The 24,155-nt window shown below is 34.7% G+C and overlaps 2 protein-coding genes and 1 long non-coding RNA gene across 3 annotated transcripts in view; all 3 read right to left on the minus strand.

Annotated features, from left to right (window-relative positions):
• LOC145731918 (trissin receptor-like) overlaps positions 1 to 24,155 on the minus strand; it is a 394,457-nt gene that overhangs the window by 123,262 nt on the left and 247,040 nt on the right. The gene's annotated exons all lie outside the window — the stretch shown is intronic.
• LOC145725654 (uncharacterized) lies at positions 1,036 to 5,491 on the minus strand. The gene is made up of 2 exons (XM_081974493.1): positions 5,329 to 5,491; positions 1,036 to 2,005 (listed from the first exon to the last, which is right to left on the minus strand). Exons 1-2 carry the CDS (start codon positions 5,378 to 5,380, stop codon positions 1,071 to 1,073), a joined length of 987 nt encoding a protein of 328 aa, XP_081830619.1. The 5' UTR covers positions 5,381 to 5,491; the 3' UTR covers positions 1,036 to 1,070.
• On the minus strand, positions 16,863 to 21,116 carry LOC145731695 (uncharacterized). Its single transcript, XR_014178857.1, has 2 exons — positions 19,362 to 21,116; positions 16,863 to 19,331 (listed from the first exon to the last, which is right to left on the minus strand). It is a non-coding gene; the product is annotated as an uncharacterized LOC145731695 (long non-coding RNA).

The raw sequence follows: 24,155 nt of genomic DNA on the forward strand, positions 1-24,155 counted from the left end.
TATGGGACAGCCCCTTTTTGACAACCTATCCGATCTTCAGTCGGTTGGTATCAAAAGCCTCATGCAGTTTATTAACAGCAGCTACTGGTTTTCACGATAATGGTGGGGGTGGTAACCACCCCATACGGCATCACAACGGGCCTCTGGCCTATGTGGGTTCCACCCCGGACCACCGTGTTAACCTAACCTAACCTAACCTATTATTCATTTAACGCATATGGAATCACAATCGTCTTGCGAGCTATGAAATATCATACAGTTAATCTTGACCGTAGAAACATGGTGGACATTTTCAAGTTTCAATTATTGTTCAGTTACTATTACAAAGCATTTTTTAGTTTATAAAAAGTATGAAAAAAAAACAAAATGACATAAACGTAAAATTTATAAATGGTTTGATTAACTTTAAAAGAGTTAATCCGGTTCAGCTGTCACACGGTGACTTAGCTTTTGGCTGAGAGCGGTGACACCATGGCTTTTTGGCTGACAGCTGACAAAGTCTTATCATGGCTTAAAACTATCAATATTCAAAATAGACCGTTGTGGTGAATTGAGCCATCGATTGACCACTTCCTTCTTCGACCCTTCTTCTTCATTTTGATTCTTGATCTTAGGCGAGTCGCCTGTTCAATTATCATTCACTTTGGTGAGGTTGTTGCACAGGGGACTTGTCGCGAGCAAATCTCACAAGTCTGCGGTTGTCCATCATCCTGCTTTTGTGTTCATTCCACTCCTTCTTCTTGTATATTTCCCAGTCATTAAAGTCTTTGACGTTACACGCTGTTCTGATATTCTCGTTCTACCATCCGGTGAGGTCAATTTGACTTATGGATGTTTTTATGGCCGAAGCATGTGCTAGCTTTAGTCATATTTAATGAAGCTGCAAGATTTACTAAATGCACTCCATTGTCATTACTATCTTCATGGAGGCTATGTTTTTCTATAGTTGTAAAAAACATTTTAACGTCTAAACTATGTATCAACACAAATTGAAAAAACACACAGTCTTTTCCACAATAAATAAATAAATTAAAATTATATATTTTTAAAAGATTTATTGTTCCATCAATTTAACAAAATAAAAGATAAATTGGCAACAAAGCTACTGTAAATGTGCTTAACAGAAACTTCAGACTGCCACTTGGCGTAGAACTTCCATTGGTATTTGAGTCCGTTGTACTTGACGAAGACGAATCCGGTGTACTTGTTGGAGGAGCTTCACTACTTGAGGAAGGCGATGAGGCCGTTGAAGTTGTTGCAGGAGTTTCACTACTTGAAGGCGATGAGGCCGTTGAAGTTGTTGCAGGAGTTTCACTACTTGAAGAAGGCGTTGAGGCCGTTGAAGGTGATGCAGTAGTTTCACTACTTGAAGAAGGCGTTGAGGCCGTTGAAGGTGATGCAGTAGTTTCACTACTTGAAGAAGGCGTTGAGGCCGTTGAAGGTGATGCAGTAGTTTCACTACTTGAAGAAGGCGTTGAGGCCGTTGAAGGTGATGCAGTAGTTTCACTACTTGAAGAAGGCGTTGAGGCCGTTGAAGGTGATGCAGTAGTTTCACTACTTGAAGAAGGCGTTGAGGCCGTTGAAGGTGATGCAGTAGTTTCACTACTTGAAGAAGGCGTTGAGGCCGTTGAAGGTGATGCAGTAGTTTCACTACTTGAAGAAGGCGTTGAGCCGGTTGAAGGTGATGCAGTAGTTTCACTACTTGAAGAAGGCGATGAGGCCGTTGGAGTTGATGCAGTAGTTTCACTACTTGAAGAAGGCGATGAGGCCGTTGAAGGTGATGCAGTAGCTTCACTACTGGAAGAAGGCGATGAGGCCGTTGAAGGTGATGCAGTAGTTTCACTACTTGAAGAAGGCGATGAGGCCGTTGAAGGTGATGCAGTAGTTTCACTACTTGAAGAAGGCGATGAGGCCGTTGAAGGTGATGCAGTAGTTTCACTACTTGAAGAAGTCGTCGATGAGGCCGTTAAAGTTGATGCAGTGTTCTTCGCAGATGTGTAATATGCTGAAATCAAAACAACTTAAATGATATCAAACACACAACATACCATTTGTTTGAGAGTTAGGCGCAAATCCGACTGCTCACTATTCTTGTACCTAACCGTTTTAAAACCTATGTAAACTGGCAATATCTGTGACCGTGCAAAATGTATCATAAATTTTTTTGCACTGCTTTAAATGTCAAAATTTACCATATATATATTACCATGATATAGATCGTTTGTCAGAATGATTATAGTTTTAGATTATAACATAAGGCAGGGGCTACAATAAATTATATATTAAGCTGGTATTGTACTTTATTTGACTGTACTTGAAAGGTAAGGGGTGTTCAATAATTGTTATGATCGTAGTTGGCTGTGGTTCTGTCGTTCTAGTATGAACGTAGGGCCGTTGATAAGTCCGTATATGGTTTGAAATCAAACCGGCGGATTGACAGTTGTCATATAATAATTGTTTGCAACGTTATCTGAGACATACGCTTTTTGTGACAATTGCCATACATAAGCGACCTGACCATAACAATTATTGAACACCCGTTATTTTGAACACAGAACTACTCTTTTTAAGAAGACTCACATTGTTTATTACCGAAACTGATTAAAAAAATCCTAGTATTTTCGGAGGTATCCGAAAAATGCCGAAATTTTTGTAAAATAATTTTTATTTTTTCAATAAATTGATGAAATAACTGAAAATAAATGACACACGTGATAATATCAAATTTCAGAACAGACAGTTCGGTTTTAGTTATCATCATCAGTTTTCATGTTTCTTATGGGCACCATATTGGATTTTTGCATATTTGATTTGATGCAATTTGACATCATGATTACCAACTGTCAGATGATAACGCTCTAACCTAATAAATTGTGCATTAATATTATGTACAATACGCCCTTTGTGAAAATACAAATTGTGTTACCTATTTTAGATAAAATCTGAACCATAACATTAATTAGACATCACCGAACTCAGTTAAATTTTAACAACGAAACATTTTAAATAGAAGAATTGTATCTAATGACGTCTCCAACATCAAAACCTAGAAGATGATGATGTTTATTAAAAACTAAAACATTTTATTTTATTTTTGATAATGACACGTTGTGGAGGACGGTAAAATGTCATTTATTTTTAGTTACCTCAACAAATAATTCAGGAGAGACTCAGAAAAGTGCGATAAAGTAACTTCCGTATATTTCTTCAAATAATCAAGATTTTCATGATGAGACTCGAAAAACGGGCACAATCACAATTGAGGAGCTTCTCACCCTTACCTTTTGCTTCTTTGCGTCTCGCCTCAAAATTTCATATTAATTAACAAAAAGTTGTGGAAAAGATGCGCTTTACCACCTCAACTAATGTCAGAATTGAGCAGGATTCTAGGTAGCTAGTTAGGTTCGTTAACCGTATCTCACTTTTAGTATTTTGTGGTAATTTCGGTTTTGTAAATTTTGTTTTGTGGTTTTAATTGATCTAAATAGTCTAGTAAAGTAAATAGTATTTTAGTAGTAAATAGTAAAGTAAAGTATACTACATAGTTTGAAATAAATTATTTTGAGTAAAATATTCCCCAAAAATTGCATCAAATTTCCATAAATTTAAACAATATAGGATAGATAATTTTTTTTTAATTTTTGGTTTATATAGAAGATGATGAAGTTTCATTTTCCTGTTTTTTTCGATTCCACTAACTCACGATACTCACTAATTCTGTGAGATAAGTTTTTTCTTCACCGGTCTGCTCACAAACCATTTACAAACAGATTAACCTAAGTGACAATGTTTTAAATAAATGAGGTTATGTAAAAACGGTCAATTTGAAGGCCAGTTTGTTTATCAAACGGACAGTTCTACATAAATCTGCTAGATGGCTCTACTTTTAATGGCAAATTTGTATTCATTAGATCTTTAGCAGTTCCTTACATCTCGTATGTATTTTGAATTCGGAAATTAAGGACGGCTTCAGTTTATGCTCAAGTGAGGGTAAACTTAAGAGCTTGTAAGGTGAGGATGAGGAGATCCTCAATTGTGATTCTGAATTTGGGCCTAAGTTTTGTACACACGATGGCTGGAGCAGACACTTGCACAAAAGTTAAGATCAATATTTTTTCTACGAGAAACACTACTTTATTTAGCAGAATAAATATAAGTAAATTCCGTAACATTTTTTTAATATTGTTGACCAGTTTTTGAATCATTTTTAACCTGAACGTCCATGTAACAAGTTTTACAACGGTGTCCTAAAATTGTCCATATATTTTTTAAACAGATTATACAGGTGTGGTTAAACTAATACTGCCAATGTAAAACCAAGTAACTGACAGATAAACATTGATAATAGCATACGCGACATAAAGACTTAAGAAAAGTCCAAGTACTCGGGAACTTTGCTGCGATGTTGTCAAATGTCTCTTGGAATGTTCTTGGATACCATCAGATAAGTTTCTTTGCCCCGAAGTTTTTGCCTACTAGATATTTTATTTGGTTTTCTGTCTTTGTCTTGGGCATGCAATTATCTATGTTTCTCTCTCAGTTACACTTTCCTAGCTATGTTTCTCTGTACACGTTTAAACAATAAAAAAATCACTTAAAAGTGAAAATAATAGTTAATAAATCAAAAAAACACAATTTTCATTTTGTTAGTCCAAATACATCCCAGGTGTCCAAGAGCACCATGGACATAGGAGATTACCATGGGAAAACGGTTTTGATTTTTTTGCGCCTGTACGGTTGAGTTGATTGAAAAATCGTAATAATGAAAGTTGTAGTACCTATCACGGACTAGTTTTCTGTATTTGTTTCGGATCTCTAACTTGAGCCCTTTCGTCGTAAAACACGAACAAAAATGAGAAAATTTCAACTTTAGGCCTGCAAGTAGGCGGTGGTCAGGCAACGGGTAAACAGATCATTGTTGCTGGTACGGTTGCTCGACAACCGCTTATACACTGCAGGTAAAAAGTTAAAATTTTCTCAGTTTTGTTTGTGTTTTACGACGAAAGGGCTCAAGTTACAGATCTGAAAAAAAATACAGAAAACTAGTCCGTGATAGGTACTACAACTTTCATTATTATGATTTTTCAATCAAATCAACCGTACAGGCGCAAAAAAATCAAAACCGTTTTCCCATGTTAATCTCCTATGTCCAGGGTGCTCTTGGACACCTGGTATATTCTAGGATTGTTATCTGTTGTGTTTCACTTTAATACACATATTTAAGTAAGAATATTATTCTAAAAAAGGTAAATAATATTCTTCATTAAAGACAATTTTAAATTTTTTAACATCACTATAACACCATACTTAAAATAATTACAACATTACCTTTTGAGCTGATGAATATAGCCACAATAACAAATCCGAAAACTAGCTTCATTTTTATTTGATTAAGCTTAGATGTTTAACTACTGATTAGTTTTATAGGGTAGTTATCTTCTAACTGTAATTTTATTTTTGCGCTAAACCTTTTATATATTTCTACTAGATTTTCCGAGTAATGACCGAGATATAAATATAAATTTTTTTTAAGATTACGGAAATTGCATTCGACTATTTATCAAAGGAAAACTACTTGTGACTATACAGTGTCTATTAAAAAATAATTGACTAGTTATCAACAAATGATAAGCAAATTTTAAGCTAACAAAAATGTTAAATTATAGCAAAAATCTTAATAGAGTGTTTATATAATCTGTTTATATAAGAAAGCAAACAAGTTTTTACTTTTAATTAGTTTCATAGGTTATATCCCGAGACGTTCAAGTTTTATCGGGTAAACCGTGCATAGGTGATTTTTGCAAAATTTTGCTTGGAAAATGATTGAGACTAAATAATTCGACGATAATTTTTTCGACGGATTTTTTCCAAAGAATTATTTAGTCGAAACCATTTGCCTAAAAGAAAAATTTTGCAAAAAACCTACCAATGTACATTTTACGTGATAAAACGTGAACGCCGAGGGGTATATGTCAAGATTATTTCCTGAAAACCCACATTTTAGTTTATTAACAATAAAACACTTTAGTTAGAACACAAATACTAAACTAAACGTGATGAAATTAATGATAATATTGAACTCACCCCAGCAGACGACAGATTTTCGTTCAGCCATGAGTTAAGTCACGAGGTTGTACCACCTCCATAGACCAGGACAGATGCTGAGTATGCAGTTCCATGAACAAAACCAGTGTCATCGCGTATTGCATCATTAATTATTATGAAGTGCTTTAATGTAACATAATATACTTCTGTACTAGTTTGTAATTTGTATTTTTTAAAAACGGTCTTACCATATTCGAAGACGTAATTGGCGCAGTCGGTAGGATCTGTCAAAAGACAATCAATCGCTGAGGGACTTTTTCGTATAACGATTTGTGACAGATTCGAATAGTTCGCGAGTTCGATAATCAAAAAAGACTTGTTCGAGGGCATATCGACGAGTTTTACAGTTACCGGGCAGCGAATTCATCATATTGGTGGAAAGTGTCACAGCATCGGGCACTTTTGCAAGGATCGCAAACTTTGGTTGGACCACATCGCCATCCGGAAGATTTGGACCCTTATAGGCAGAATATGGTCAAGGTCATCGTTTTTATGTAAGTGTGCAATTTTTTCATGTCGAATTTAGACACAATTATTGAAGAATTAAGTAGCTTATCGATAGAAAATTCTGATAACCCTTTAACTGACTCTATTGATAATTCTAAAAAATTGCTTCAAGTTCCACTAATTATAAAAGAAGAAGTAAAAGATTTATCTAATCGTATTTTAAATAGTTTTACAATGCCACAATTTAAACCAGAGTACTTACAATGTGTCCCACAATTCGATGGGAATCCTAATGACTTAAACAGGTATTTGACAACCTGCCAAAGTTTAATTGATAATTTCTATAATGTATCTAATCCATTGGATTTTCAAAATACTTTTCTGTTAAACAGTTTGATCGGAAAACTTTCGGGTACAGCAAAAATTGTTGTAAACATTCAAAATATATCCACTTGGGAAGACTTAAAATCTATTCTTCACCGAAATTTCGCTGATCAAAGGGATGAAGCTTGCTTAAATAGGGATCTAGTTATGTTAAGACAAAATCAAAATGAAAATCCAAACCAATTTTATGACAGAGTTCTACACTTATTAAACTTACTATGTTCTTATATAGATTGCCACGAATCTAGCGATGGTGGAAAAATGCTAAAGAAATCACTATATAACGATTTAGCTTTAAAAACTTTCTTATCAGGGTTAAAGGAACCTATAGGGACAACGATTCGTTGTATGAAACCCAGATCTTTAGCTGAAGCCCTTCAGTACGTTTCGCAGGAATATAATAATCATTATTTCCAAAATATGTCTAACCGATTACCACACCAATCCACGCAGGTTATGAAAACAAATTCTAAACCCCAAGCTAATCATTTTAATCAGCAATTCAGAATGCCATTTGTTGCACAACCGCAACAAAATTTTGCATCATTCAATGCACAGACACCGCATAATTTATTTATGCCTAGGAGTAACTTCAACAGATTTCCTTCACAACCCATCAATATAAGACCAAATTTCAATAGAATGCCGCAACGGTTTCCAACAAACTCTCAAGTTTTTGGAAGGCCAAATCAATCAAACGTATTTAAGCCCAATCAAAACAAATCACTACCAGCACCACAACCGATGAGTGTATGCACTTCAGGCCCAAAAGGACCTTTGTCTCAATATAATCGTTTTCCAAGGCCTAATTTTCAACCAAATTCACAAAACTTTCAAGGAAATTTCCAAAATAATCAACCTAAGTACGTTGTTGAAGAATTGTACAGCGCTGAAACGCAGTCCAATTCAAATTACGATCAATTTGATCAATATGCATTGCCAGAAGCGTGCGTTAACCCCGAATATGCAAATATAAATAATATGACAAATTACTACGAATATAACCCAGAATACGCTGAGTATTCATATTCACAAGAGACACCAGAAAACCCTACTTTTGACAATGAGTGTGACTCAGTTTCGCAAGAGAAAAATATAAATTTTTCGATGACGCCTCAAAAGGACAATCAAACTTAGTCATATCTTTAAACTCTACTAATACTAGTGAACTATCTTATATTTCATTGCCTGAATTTAGCATCAAACTTCTAATCGATTCTGGTTCCACAAAATCTTTTATTAATCCTAATTTAGCTCAAAAGTACTACAATAACTGCATAATTGATGATCCGTTCATTGTTAGTACAGTGTTTCAAAAGTCAGCACATCGCTACAGTGCTTTAATTCCAGCATCTAGCATTTTTAAACTTCCTAATAAGCAAAATCTTAAATTCTACTTATTCAAGTTCCACAACGTGTTCGACGGCCTCATCGGGCTAGATAATCTCAAGTTACTACAAGCAAACATCGACTTTAACAGCGGATATTTAATTACACCGTATGCAAAGATAAAACTTATGTTTTACAAAGCAGAACCAGTATTAAATTGCATAACCATCTCACCTCGCACTGAACAAGTGATAAGAGTGAAAACTGATATCACTAAAGGTGAAATAATTATCCCACATCAAAAAATTCATAATTGTGAGATACCCGAATGTTTAACAATAGCAAAAGAGGGATATCCATTAACTACTATCTTAAATAACTCATGTTCGCCTGTAACTTTAGATTTTTCTGAACCCCTTTCCGTAGAAAAATTTAATCACAGAGAAATTCAAAACATAGACCTTAATAATTTTGACGACTCTCCAAAACAAAGACTAGATTTTAACCAATTAAGATTAAATCACCTAAATGAAGAAGAAAAAGAAGAAATTTTAAAATTGTGTAAAGAATTTTCGGACGTATTTTACCAAGAAAATACACCACTCACCTTTACAACCAAAATAAAACATCAAATTAGAACAACAGATGAAGTTCCAATCTATACAAAATCTTATAGGTACCCTTTCATACACAAAAAGGAAGTAGAAAGTCAAATAGCTAAAATGCTTGATCAAAATATAATCAGACCATCAAATAGTCCGTGGTCAAGTCCTATCTGGGTAGTACCTAAAAAGATGGACGCTTCCGGTAAACAAAAATGGCGTGTAGTGATAGATTACCGGAAGTTGAATGAGAAAACAATAGATGACAAATTTCCCTTACCTAATATTACAGATCTGTTGGATAAATTAGGTAAATGTCAATATTTCACGACATTGGATCTGGCTTCAGGATTTCATCAAATCGAAATGAAAGAAGAAGATATTCCCAAAACAGCCTTTAGTACCGAAAGTGGACACTTTGAATACCTAAGAATGCCATTTGGTTTAAAGAACGCACCGGCGACTTTTCAACGAGTCATGGACTCAATTTTGAGAGGTATTCAAAATGAAAAATGCTTAGTATATTTAGATGATATAATCATTTTTTCTACTTCTTTACAAGAGCATATAACAAACTTGAAATTAGTCTTCAAACGGCTACGTGAGTCCAATTTTAAAGTACAACTGGACAAAAGCGAATTTTTGCGCCGCGAAGTTGCTTATTTGGGACATATCGTCACCCCTGACGGTGTCAAACCAAACCCGGACAAAATCTCAGCCATAAAGAAATATCCTATTCCAACTAATACGAAACAAATTAAAGGCTTTCTCGGATTGTTAGGTTACTATAGAAGGTTTATAAATAATTTTGCAAAAATTACGAAACCTCTCACAAAGTGTCTAAAGAAAGGAGCAAAAATTGAGCATGATCAAGAATTTTTGGATTGTTTTGAATCTTGTAAAAATTTGTTGATCAACGAACCAATCTTACAGTACCCTGATTTTTCGAAACCATTTAATTTAACAACTGACGCTAGCAACGTAGCTCTAGGGGCAGTTCTAAGTCAACGACCTCCAGGCCGAGATCTTCCAGTGGCGTACGCGTCGCGTACATTAAATGATTCTGAAAGGAATTATTCCACAATTGAGAAGGAATGCCTTTGTCTTGTATGGGCAACAAAATACTTTCGTCCATATTTGTTTGGTCAAAAATTTTACATCATTACTGATCATAAGCCTTTACAGTGGCTATTTTCACTTAAGGATCCTAGTTCTAAATTATTACGGTGGCGAATCAAACTCGAAGAGTATGATTATAAAATCCTTTATAAAAAAGGGACATCAAATACAAATGCTGATGCACTGTCACGCATTGAGTTGCATACAAAAGAAGATCAAGAGTTTTCTCTAAAAGAATATATGGAAGAATTTAATAGAGAATTAGAGAGAGAAACAAGACAGGAATCAATATTACAACGACCTTCGACGTCACGAGAACAGGAAAATGAGAATATAGACAAAGTTTCAATGTTTGTTCATACTGACAACGAAGAACCTGACTTTAATAAAAAACAAACTGAAGAGTTAAATAACCCCAACGAACAGGACGACAGTGATACAATTCACACAAATGATCAAGACCCAATTGTAGGAATACCAATCATCGATATACCAGTCAATTACGGTGCAAACCAGGTAATTATTTCTAAAGTTTTACATTCACCGGCAAAACCGAAATTAACACTACTATTCGAAAAGAAACGCCGATTGATAGTTCAACTTAGTCAAAATAACTTTGAAGATGATATCTTAAAGTTTATTAAAGAAAACATAGTTCCTGAAAAACAGTATCACATATACTTTGAGGAACAGGGTGTATACGAAGAGTTTTGTGAAGTTGTAAGAAGATACTTTAGGTGGCCTTCATTAAATCTAAAAAGGTGTTTAAAGAAACTTCTTGACGTCACAAATAAAGGGGACATTGAAGAGATAATTGAAAGCTACCACCAAGGTAAAAGTAACCATCGAGGAATTGATGAAACTCTTTCAAGAATTAAAGAAAAGTATTACTGGCCTAATCAAAAACAATCAATCCAAACGTATATCAATCAATGTGATATTTGTATCAGAACAAAATATGACAGACATCCCGTCAATATTGAAATGAATGTCACCCCAACTGCGACAAAGCCATTTGAAATAGTACATATGGACACGTACACATTAGAACAATCAAAATTTTTAACTATTTTGGATAGTTTTTCGAAATACGCGCAAGCGTACCCTCTCAAATCATTAGCGGCAACAGAAATTGTTGATAATCTATTAATGTTTTTCTCTCATCACGGAGTTCCAAAACAGATAATTTTGGATAACGGTACTGAGTTTAAAAATTCTGTTGTCACTGAACTGCTGCAATTGCATAAAGTCAAAATTCATTTCATTTCGCCACACCATCCTCAATCTAATGGAAATATTGAAAGATTACATTCAACGATTGCGAACATGTAAAGCTATTGAATGCTCAAAATTTCAATAATTCAAGTATTAACCAAAAAATGACTTATTCAATTATGGCTTATAACCATTCAATTCACTCCGCAACCAAGATGAAACCGATTGATATCATCAACGGTCATATTACTGACAATGACCCGTTTGATGTAAACTTAGAACAACTGTTGCTATCGGATTATATTACAAACCATAAAGAACAAACAAAACTCTTATATTCCACGATTAACGAGAAACTTGCACAAAGTAAGGAAAAACGTGTCAGCAAAATTAATCAGAACCGTGAGAATCCCGACTTGTTTGAAGCTGGTCAAAATGTCTACTTAAAAAAGCATACTAGACAAAAACTAGCTGAAAAGTTTACAAAGCCAGAAAAAATTACCAGGGTTAACAAAAAACGTAAAACTATTATGACTAATGCCCATGGAAAAATCCATATGGCAAACGTAAAGAGACCTTTACGAAACACATACAGCTTTGATTAAATACTATCATTGCAAATATTAGTGAACCTTAGATTTTAGTATATAATTAAGTTTTTGACTTAGTAGTTAACAAAATATCATTATAGGTGTACAGAAGTTATATTTTTACTTTCAGGCTGGTCGCCAGCAGCATTTTGCTTCGTAGCAGTATCGGATTACAGGATAAGGTTGCCCTACGAGAATTAACTGACAATGTTGGGTTAATTCCTATAAAATTAGGACAAGCAAAATTAATTGATTACAAATACACTCTAATCCATTTTTATGACCTAAATCCTTTAATTAGTGAAATAAATAAGCTGCATTTAAAAGCATCAAATATTACGAACATTCTAAAAGTTCACGGTGAATATTTGGCTGACAACGCTATTTATATTCAGTTATTGACAATCACTCAAAATAGAGTTGATGACAAAATTAAGGAAATAATTCCTCATCCTAATAGGATGAAAAGAGGCTTAATTAATATGTTAGGTTCAGTCTTCAAAGCCATAAGCGGTAATCTAGACGCGTCCGATGGTGAAAGATACGACAAAATTATCAGAGAAATGCAAACCAATCAAAAAAGTTTAACAGAAAGTATGTCTAAACAAATTTCAATTTCTCTGGAAATTGTCTCTAAATTCAATGAGACCATCAATCAGGTTGCCAAACACGAAAAAGTCTTAGAGTCTAAAATCAAACAAATCTCCTGGATTGTGCAAAAAACTACTTATACAGAGAATTCTAACTATATCAGGAATTCTTTAATTGAAATCATTGAACTTTATACTTTTGTAGATTCATTATTACAAGATATAGAGAATTCAATTACTTTTTGCAAACTAAGAACAATACATCCAAGCATAATAAAAACCGAAGACTTGTTTAAAGAGCTGAAAGCTCTAGAAAATCGCATAGGCACCGATCAAATGCCGTTAAAACCGGAACTCTATAACATCAATTTATTCCTTAATTTCATAGATATAGAATGCTTTATCTTGAATAATAGAGTGACGTATTTGTTGCATGTTCCTATAACTCTAAATGAAAAATTTGAACTTTTCCATCTATACTCTGCACCAATTTTCAAAGAGAGTCAGTTCAAGGCGATAATACCGCGAAATAGATTTTTAATTAAATCAAAATTGCACTATACATATCGAAATAAAGCTTGCCATGAGATCACAGCACAATTATATTTATGTGCTAACAAAGATTTAAAGGAAATCCATGAAGAAAGTCCTTGCGCTGTGTGCCTACTATCGCAAATTAAAGAAAGTACTGCCTGTCAACCAATCGATATCCAGCTCAACGATCCAGTGATCAATCAACTATCGAATTCTGACAAGTGGTTGCTGATAAGTCCTAAAAAGCAACTAATCAAACTACAATGCCCAACACAAATGGAAACATTGAATTTGATTGGTACTTACATCGCCGAAATTCCCAAGGGTTGTCAAATCATGATGAACGACCGAACAATTTTCAACGACCAGAAGGCAGTCAACGCTAGTATACAGCCCATATTTTTCCCGGACAATAATGAGTTGCCAAGCTTCATTCCCTCCATGGAAATTGACTTCAAGCTAGACGATATCAAGTTAGACGGACTTCAAGATCTTCAAGGTCAAATACGATCTTCGAAACCTGCCCAAATATAGCAGGGATTGCGTATTATGGCTACAAGAAATTCGGCCAAGCCCTCTGCAAGAAGAAACAAGAAATAGAAGTCACCCTTGAGCATCAGCCAATCCAACTTCCCTCAATGGTACAGTTGAATTTAAGGGATGGAGGAGTTAAGTCACGAGGTTGTACCACCTCCATAGACCAGGACAGATGCTGAGTATGCAGTTCCATGAACAAAACCAGTGTCATCGCGTATTGCATCATTAATTATTATGAAGTGCTTTAATGTAACATAATATACTTCTGTACTAGTTTGTAATTTGTATTTTTTAAAAACGGTCTTACCATATTCGAAGACGTAATTCATGTATATTTTTGTTTACATTTCAGATTGACAATCAGACGTCATAATATTTTAATTTATGTAATTTTTTAATGGAAACTACGTTATAGTGATTTATTAATTGTTAATATTGAAGAAAATAGCTTAAATTTTATGTGTCTAAATCCCGTTTCGATTAATATCAAATGTTCTTCAAAAAATCGTATTCGAAAAAGGTAGGAGGTGTTTATTCAGGGGTAATATCCCTAGTGCATTTAATTTTTCCGGAAAAATTCGGAAAAACGAGTTTCTAAGTACTCGTCTTCGACTCGGATGATTTTTAAAACCACTCTCGCTCATGCTAGTTGTTAAAACAAATTACTTAGAAACGAGTATTCCAATTTTTCCACAGGAAAAATTAGATGCACGAGGGATATTTGGTAAGATTATTTCCTGAGAAATAAACATTTTATTTTAATTAAAACAATAAGAACAATAACTTTCAAGCTAGAAAGGGTAACACTATTCTTTATGTTGTTGTGAGCAGTGTGCAATTTTTTCGATTTTTTTTTCCGGAAAAATTGCTGACAGCTAAGTTGACAGTTGTTGACAAGTGATTTTTCCACTTAAAATTTACATTTGTTATACTAATTCTTGATAGCGATTGGTCAAAATTGATAGGAAGGAAATAATCAGTGTAAAATTTTAGCAACTAGGGATTTATTCAGTATATAATGGCTCTCATTGGTCGAACTACTTAAAGGTTCATTGAATTTTATTGGCTGCTAGTACAATAAGGGAAATAATCATAATTAGAGTCCGGGTTTCGAGAAATTTTGCTTTTTGTCAATAATAAAAGCAACCAACTATTGAACATGCAAAAACACGCCGTTTGACAGATTTTAGTTTTTTGTGTTTACTTGCTGCTGTTTTTTGAATGGTTTAACGAGTTTTTGGCAAATCGAGCTTTTCAATTTTTTTACCATAATTAATATTAGAGTCAAGTGGGGTAAATGTAAATACGGGTAATTGCAAACGCGGTTATATGTGTAAAATAACTCCTTTGACAAAAAAACGCAGGAGTTTTGACGTAATCTTATTGGTTCTGTAACGTCGCACAGTGGGTCATTCTAGGCCCTAAGTGATAATAATGACTTTTGCTATATTTAGATATTGAAGGATTCTGAGAGACAAAAACATACCAATTATCTATTGCCAAATGGGTAAAGCCGTCGGAAGCTTTTCAAAACAGTCTAGAAGCTTCCAAAAGCTTTTAGAACACTCTAAAGGCTTCTAAATGATCTTCAACTAGTCTAGAAGTTCTCAAAACTTTTTTTAACTCTCCAAGAAATCAAATTGTCCAGAAACCTTCCAAATGCTCCAAAAGTTGTTTAAAAGGATTTCAAAATATTACAGAAACTCCAAAATGCTTCTAAAGCAGTCGGAAGTCTTTCAAAACAGTCTATAAGTTTCCAGAACAGTTTAAAAGATTTCAAACGCTCTTCAAATAGTCTAGAAGCAAGGGACCAGCTCTCCAAATGCCTCTAAAGTATTCCAGATCCTTCAATATGCTCTTTAAACTGTCCAAAAACCTTCTCAAGTAGTTTAAAAAAATGTTGAAAGTTTTCAAAACAATCTAAATTCTTCCGTATGCTGCTGAAGCAGTTTGAAAGCTTCAAAAAATGTCTAGAACTTGAACTCAAAAAAAGTAAAACATTTTGCATCTCTGAAAAGGTTTGGTGCTTTTTAGAGATTTTTATGCTTTTTTGAGGAAAATGATTTTGTTTTTTAAGCGCTTTTTTCACTATTTTAGTGCTTTTTAATTTGGATTGTATTCATAATAAATGCTTCATATTTCAGGGCTTGATAGTGCATAAAAAAATAACACCTGCTATATACAAAAAGTCAAAGTTGTTTTCGATTACCCCTTGTATGTGTAAATAAAAAATTGCAATATTTTTATAACAATTTTTGTACCTACATTATTATGAGTTTTTATTTTTTACTCGAAAACGAAGTCGGAAGAAAGCTTTTTCTTTCTAAATTTAATCAGAAATTTAAGACTGATCTGTAGTTTATGAAAAAGTAGTGGCATACCGTGAAATAAAAGTAAAAAAAAATGTATGATAAAAAAATGTATGTTTTTCTACTGTCATACTACTACTACCAAAAATAAAAATAAATAAACCAAAATAGGCCAAATAATCAGGAGCAGACACGTCTCACGACAAATTAACTGGAACCGGATATACTAAGAAGCGAAGTGAAAGAGGCCATAACACACCTTAAGTCAAACAAGGCCCCAGGAACAGACGATATCGCAACCGAGATGATAAAACTACTGGGAAATGAAGGAATCAAATTACTTCATGACATCTGTAACAAAGTGTGGCAGATTCAACAATGGCCTAAAGACTGGACTAGATCGGCTTTTATTCCAATCCATAAAAAAGGATTTACGAAGAAATGCCAAAACTACCGGACGATAGCATTAATATCGCACGCTAGCAAGATTTTACTCATAGGTTATATCCCGAGACGTTCAAGTTTTGTCGGGTAAACTGTGCATAGGTGATTTTTTGCAAAATTTTGCTTGGAAAATGATTGAGACTAAATAATTCGACGATAAAATCCTGAGACCCGCGGTCTCAGGATTTTATCGTCGAATTATTTAGTCGAAACCATTTGCCTAAAAGAAAAATTTTGCAAAAAACCTACCAATGCACATTTTACGTGATAAAACGTGAACGCCGAGGGGTATATGTCAAGATTATTTCCTGAAAACTCACATTTTAGTTTATTAACAAGAAAACACCTTAGTTAGAACACAAATACTAAACTAAACGTGATGAAATTAATGATAATATTGAACTCACCCCAGCAGGCGACAGATTTTCGTTCAGCCATGTATATTTTTGTTTACATTTCAGATTGACAATCAGACGTCATAATATTTTAATTTATGTAATTTTTTAATGGAAACTACGTTATAGTGATTTATTAATTGTTAATATTGAAGAAAATAGCTTAAATTTTATATGTGTCTAAATCCCGTTTCGTTTAATATCAAATGTTCTTCAAAAAAACGTATTCGAAAAAGGTAGGTGGTGTTTAATCACTGTTAAATTTTAGCAGCCAGGGATTTAATCAGTATAAAACGGTTTTCATTGGTGGAACTAGAAAGGTTCTCGAAATTTGATTGGCTGCTGGTACAATGAAGGAAATAATCATAGGTTATATCCCGAGACGTTCAAGTTTTATCGGGTAAACTGTGCATAGGTGATTTTTTGCAAAATTTTGCTTGGAAAATGATTGAGACTAAATAATTCGACGATAAAATCCTGAGACCGCAGGTCGAAGGATTTTTTCCAAAGAATTATTTAGTCGAAACCATTTGCCTAAAAGAAAAATTTTGCAAAAAACCTACCAATGCACATTTTACGTGATAAAACGTGAACGCCGAGGGGTATATGTCAAGATTATTTCCTGAAAACTCACATTTTAGTTTATTAACAAGAAAACACCTTAGTTAGAACACAAATACTAAACTAAACGTGATGAAATTAATGATAATATTGAACTCACCCCAACAGACGACAGATTTTCGTTCAGCCATGTATATTTTTGTTTACTTTTCAGATTGACAATCAGACGTCATAATATTTTAATTTATGTAATTTTTTAATGGAAACTACATTATAGTGATTTATTAATTGTTAATATTGAAGAAAATAGCTTAAATTTTATATGTGTCTAAATCCCGTTTTGTTTAATATCAAATGTTCTTCAAAAAAAGGTATTCGAAAAAGGTAGGAGGTGTTTAATCACTGTTAAATTTTAGCAGCTAGGGATTTAATCAGTATAAAACGGCTCTCATTGGTCGAACTAGAAAGGTTCATTGAATTTTATTGGCTGCTAGTACAATGAGGGAAATAATCATAGGTTATATCCCGAGACGTTCAAGTTTTATCGGGTAAACTGTGCATAGGTGATTTTTTGCAAAATTTTGCTTGGAAAATGATTGAGACTAAATAATTCGACGATAAAATCCTGAGACCGCAGGTCGAAGGATTTTTTCCAAAGAATTATTTAGTCGAAACCATTTGCCTAAAAGAAAAATTTTGCAAAAAACCTACCAATGCACATTTTACGTGATAAAACGTGAACGCCGAGGGGTATATGTCAAGATTATTTCCTGAAAACTCACATTTTAGTTTATTAACAAGAAAACACCTTAGTTAGAACACAAATACTAAACTAAACGTGATGAAATTAATGATAATATTGAACTCACCCCAACAGACGACAGATTTTCGTTCAGCCATGTATATTTTTGTTTACTTTTCAGATTGACAATCAGACGTCATAATATTTTAATTTATGTAATTTTTTAATGGAAACTACATTATAGTGATTTATTAATTGTTAATATTGAAGAAAATAGCTTAAATTTTATATGTGTCTAAATCCCGTTTTGTTTAATATCAAATGTTCTTCAAAAAAAGGTATTCGAAAAAGGTAGGAGGTGTTTAATCACTGTTAAATTTTAGCAGCTAGGGATTTAATCAGTATAAAACGGCTCTCATTGGTCGAACTAGAAAGGTTCATTGAATTTTATTGGCTGCTAGTACAATGAGGGAAATAATCATAGGTTATATCCCGAGACGTTCAAGTTTTATCGGGTAAACTGTGCATAGGTGATTTTTTGCAAAATTTTGCTTGGAAAATGATTGAGACTAAATAATTCGACGATAAAATCCTGAGACCGCAGGTCGAAGGATTTTTTCCAAAGAATTATTTAGTCGAAACCATTTGCCTAAAAGAAAAATTTTGCAAAAAACCTACCAATGCACATTTTACGTGATAAAACGTGAACGCCGAGGGGTATATGTCAAGATTATTTCCTGAAAACTCACATTTTAGTTTATTAACAAGAAAACACCTTAGTTAGAACACAAATACTAAACTAAACGTGATGAAATTAATGATAATATTGAACTCACCCTAGCAGACGACAGATTTTCGTTCAGCCATGTATATTTTTGTTTACATTTCAGATTGACAATCAGACGTCATAATATTTTAATTTATGTAATTTTTTAATGGAAACTACGTTATAGTGATTTATTAATTGTTAATATTGAAGAAAATAGCTTAAATTTTATATGTGTCTAAATCCCGTTTCGTTTAATATCAAATTTTCTTCAAAAAACGTATTCGAAAAAGGTAGGTGGTGTTTAATCACTGTTAAATTTTAGCAGCCAGGGATTTAATCAGTATAAACGGTTTCCATTGGTGGAACTAGAAAGGTTCTCGGAATTTGATTGGCTGCTAGTACAATGAGGGAAATAATCAGAATAATCGACCGAAGACTACAAAAGTATTTGCTACCTCAGATGCCTCCTGAACAAGCCGGTTTTGTTAAAGGCAGAGGGACCAGAGACCAGATATTTAATACCCGCCAACTAATTGAAAAAGCACAAGAGTTTAATGCTCCGATGCTTTCTAGACTACAAAAAAGCCTTCGATTGTGTAAGTTCGGAGAGTCTGTGGAAAGTGCTGAGTGATATGGGAGTCCCAGGCCACCTGGTAGCCCTCATTATCAGTTTGTACGAGAATAATGACGCAATTGTCAACCTGGATAATGAAACATCGGATCCTTTCAAAACGCAAAGCGGACTGCGCAAGGGGTGCATATTGTCACCCAGACTGTTCAATGCCTATGGCGAATACATAATGAGACGCGCACTAGATTTGGAGGATCAATGATCACGATCAATGGTAAAAAGCTAAACAATCTTCGATACGCGGACGATACCACTCTAATAGCAAAGATTGAAGAAGTGGCCCGAATGCTTGGAAGGGTGGCTGATGAGAGTCGGACTCTTGGTCTGGAGATTAACTTCGACAAAACCAAATGGTAATTGATAGAAGTAACGCAGTACAGATAAACAATCTGCCTCCAAATATCGAAACGGTTAATTTCGTCTACTTGGGGTCGTTAATAACAAACACAAGGGGCTGCGAGGCGGAGATAAGAAAACGTATAGCACTATCGCGGGCAGCTATGGTAAACCTGGGAAAGATATGGACAGATCGAGGGATATCCAAAAAGACAAAAATGGCTCTGCTGAGATCTTTGGTGTTCTCTATATTTTCCTGCTGATCCGAGTCATGAACCATTAAGGCGGCTGGTAGACACCACATAAACGCCTTTGAAATGTGGTGCTGGAGAAGAATGCTGCGCATTCCATGGACGGCTAGAAGAACAAACGTGTCAATTCTTAATGAACTCGACATCACGGATCGACTATCTTTCGTCTGCCGCAGACGAATCCTTCAATATTTTGGACACATCACACGCAGAAATGAGGATAACCTAGAGAAACTTATAGTACAGGGCAAAGTAGAAGGCCGAAGATCCAGAGGCCGAAGAATCTGAAGATCACCACCTTTGGAAGCGTAAGGTTACAAGTAGCCATAGTGTCACGTTGCTTCAGACATGAAGATACGACGAAGAAAAAGAGAAGAAGACTACTACTACCATCTTTTATGCAAATTAAAATATTTAAAATATTCAATTTGGTGGAAAGTTGTATTAGAATCGTCATGACTGGAATAACTCAAATTTGATATTTTTGGACTTGTTACACTGTGGAACTAAGGTATCGATATATGAAACAGCCACGGCTAACGACAGACCACGTGATGACAGTACTAGATTCCAAATAGGAATCCACCAAAATTTTCACGACCTTTCTGGACTCCGTATGCAAACGGACCAACTGGGACTCGTCGGGAATCACAGTTGATGGAAGGCTGTTGTGAACCGATGGAGAAGCTTGATAACGTCAGGTGGGATTCGAAAAAAACCTGTCTAAACTAAATGCAGAACAAACCTTGTAATGACTAATGAGCCATTGCATTATGTTGCGTTAGAAAAACAATAGAATAATCTATTTAGTTTATGTTCTCTAACGTTAAACTACTTACTACATATACTTTACCAATCCAGACATTTTAAATACATTTATTAAATTTCGTCCTGTTATTGGTCAATTATTTAACGCTTAGCAACGATTTTATAGCTATTTATATATTAAGCGCGTAAACCATGACTTTTTTCTATAAACATTCAATAATGATGCATTTTTCGCTTCCAAATCTCAACGAAAAGTTACCCTTTACTGAGGAGTTTACTTTATCGCGCGTTGCCAAGGGTAGCGAGCGATAAAAATTTTTTCGCTTGCTGTCCAGAGCAACGGCCACAATGCATGCCATTATTGGAAATGTCAGTGTGACCAGTTTGATGTCAGTATTCTATTATTGTGTATAGTTTTGATCCTGTTTTTGAGTAGCTACGCAGTAAGTTTAGTAGCGATGTTTGTAGAAAAAATATTATATGTATTACGCGCACAATGTGACTTTTATGCTCTCGAATGATTGCTGCGCTTCACTTTGTGTCGCGCAGCAAACGTCATTCTCATCTCAAACGACCATATGTGCCGGAATCCACACTAGGTTTACCTGCTTCTGCTCTGCCACTTTTTTCGCATCCCAGCATTCCTGAATCAATCTGTTGCCCATCCTGGCACTACAAAGTGCTTTTAGGACAGCCTGACTGTCGGAGTAGATCTCGATCACTCCCTCTTGTCCTTCTGTAACTTCCTTGCTTATGGCGGCCTCGGGGATTGCAAACAATTCCGCCTGAAAAATGGTCGTCCACCCCTCCAGCGAAAAATAGGCCTCCTTGTTAGTGTCTTGTCGGTACACTCCCGCCCCGGACCATCCCGTATTGGAAGACTTTAAGCCGTCGGTGTACCAGCTTTGCACCCCTTCTCGAGAAGTCACTGACCTACTATCCCAACTTTCCCTGGTTGAGATTTCTATCTTAAACTTCCTTTCGAACCTAGGTATTACGTCAGGTGCGACCACCATAGCCCCCAGGATTGGAATATCCCGATGAATGGCGGCCGCTATACTTGTATGTCCTTGACCCAGGTGGTTGTCACGCATTGTAGAGCCGCATTCCATCCTCTGCGGCGCCGCATCGGCCTCCCTGCGTATCCACAGAGGTAACTCAGAAAGGCCCAGAAGAATGTTGGATGGTAATGCGAGACTCGGTGTCGTTCTCATTGCGCCGGTTATACAATCCAACTCTCATCCGAAACCGATTTTGTATCCAAATGTCATCCGACACGTTTTTATTATCGCAAGTAGATCTATGCATGTGTAAACTCTCCATGAATATTTTCCTCATGTGTTAAATGTCCCATAGGAGCAGTGCATTTTCACCAGAATGACAGCGATAATTGCTTCTAAAGTGATAATTGCATTTCGATAATTGCACTGTACGTATCTATAACGACTGCATTGTTGTAGAGCCTATTGCTAGTACACTAATTGTTGTCCTTGCGCGGTTTTTTGACTTTTTATAACCAAACAATGTCAAACGCGATGTCAACGGAAATTAATGAGCGGTTTGGAACTTGCTCATTGAGCTCCATTGAGCAATCTATAGTTGCAGCAAAACCAAAACATTTTCTTTATTCGGGAAATATTCCTCAAAATTACATTAGTGCTTAAAAATTACCTGATAATTCTGCGTTCAAACTTGTTATTTTTGCATCGGTAATTTTTATGCACTCATATCTACTTTTTGTGCAATTACCCCCGATAAGTATCTTACTTGGGAAATCCAAATCGCAATAACAGTCAACAATTTGAAATGATGTCAATCAACTTTATCTTAAGAGGGCAGTTGAGTATAATAGTTATTTATACAGCTTTGTTTTATACAATATTTTATTAAATTTCGACTTCTTATATTTTAAAAAACTAAAATTACAGTTCTATTAAATTTGCACCGCGCCCCGGAGATGTGAGATTGATGTTTGTTTGTTTACAGCTGTAAATAGGCGAATGTCATTCAGAGTGATTTAAATTTTTTGTGAATAAAATTGTTATTTATTGCAATCATGTCACGCGTTAAGTCACATTGTGCGCGTAATACATACAATATTTTTTCTACAAACATCGCTAAATATCTAATACAACTAAACTAAACTGACTGCGTAGGTACTCAAAAACAGGATCAAAACTATACACAATTGAATACTGACATCAAACTGTTGACACTGACATTTCCAATAATGGCATGCATTGTGGCCGTTGCTCTGGACAGCAAGCGAAAAAAATGTTATCGCTCGCTACCCTTGGCAACGCGCGATAAAGTAAACTCCTCAGTAAAGGGTAACTTTTCGTTAAGATTTGCAAGCGAAAAATGCATTATTATTGAATGTTTGTAGAAAAAACTGTTTAAATCGTTGCTAAGCGTTGAAATATTTGGCTAGTTATAGGACGAAATTTAATAAAATATTTTTTCCATTACTAACATGATTAACATATCATTATTGACCGATTATAGAGTCTAATCTCTAGTTCTATTCTGGCACAAACAACAAAAAAGGAAATATTATTGACCTAGGTAAATAATAATGTCATTGTCTATTAAGACATATGAAATATACTTGACTTGACAGAGACAGATAAATTAGGTTGACTTTTCATGTTGTTTGACTTTTCGTGTTGTATATGTATGTAAATTTTTAAATTTTCAATAAAAGGGCCATCAAAAATATGATTAATAGTGGAAAAAACGCTATATTATCCACGGTTTAGGCAGCTTTTATTGACCTTATGTCTTAAATCCCTCGTCGCTTCACTCCTCGGGATTTAAACTTGACATATGGTCAATAAAAGCTTCTGTCTAAACCTTGGTTAATAATATACTATTATTTTCAACTACGTATGTATAGTTGGATTTTTACCTTTTGAGAATGACGTCATATTTTTACATCTTTGTTTCCCGCATATTAAACATATAAAATAAACAATGTCATCCCAATTGATTATTACAATGTGTATGATAAACCATCACAGGCACAGTCTTTAAAAGTGAGTACTGCTACCCTATGCCGAAAAATGTCACACACATATACTACCTTATTGTTAGAGACTATTAGCAATCAATATTTCAACTAAATGATATATTAAAAGTTTGATAACATTCTGATAAATGGTTGTTAATAAAATAGTATACAAACAACGCTGGAAAGCTTAATTTCTGTCTCGAAATAAAATTCACCTCGACTTCGTCTCGGCGAACTACCTATTATCTTGACGGAAATAAAACACTTTCCACCTGAGTATGTAATATACTATTATCTAACAAGTGCGGGAAGTGACACTTTTCCGCACGCTGATTGCAGTTGACCGAACGACGCGAAGCGGAGTTCTGTCCGCTATCGAGTGCGGAATAGACACTTTTTTTTGAACCATATTGGAACCATTTTAACACCATATTTGGAATACTAAAGTATTTTACCGCACGATTTAGATTGCATTGATAATTTAATG

The sequence above is a fragment of the Ips typographus genome, linkage group LG1, assembly GCF_016097725.1.
Source record: "Ips typographus isolate SLU linkage group LG1, UJ_Ityp_2.0, whole genome shotgun sequence".
NCBI lineage: Eukaryota > Metazoa > Arthropoda > Insecta > Coleoptera > Curculionidae > Ips > Ips typographus.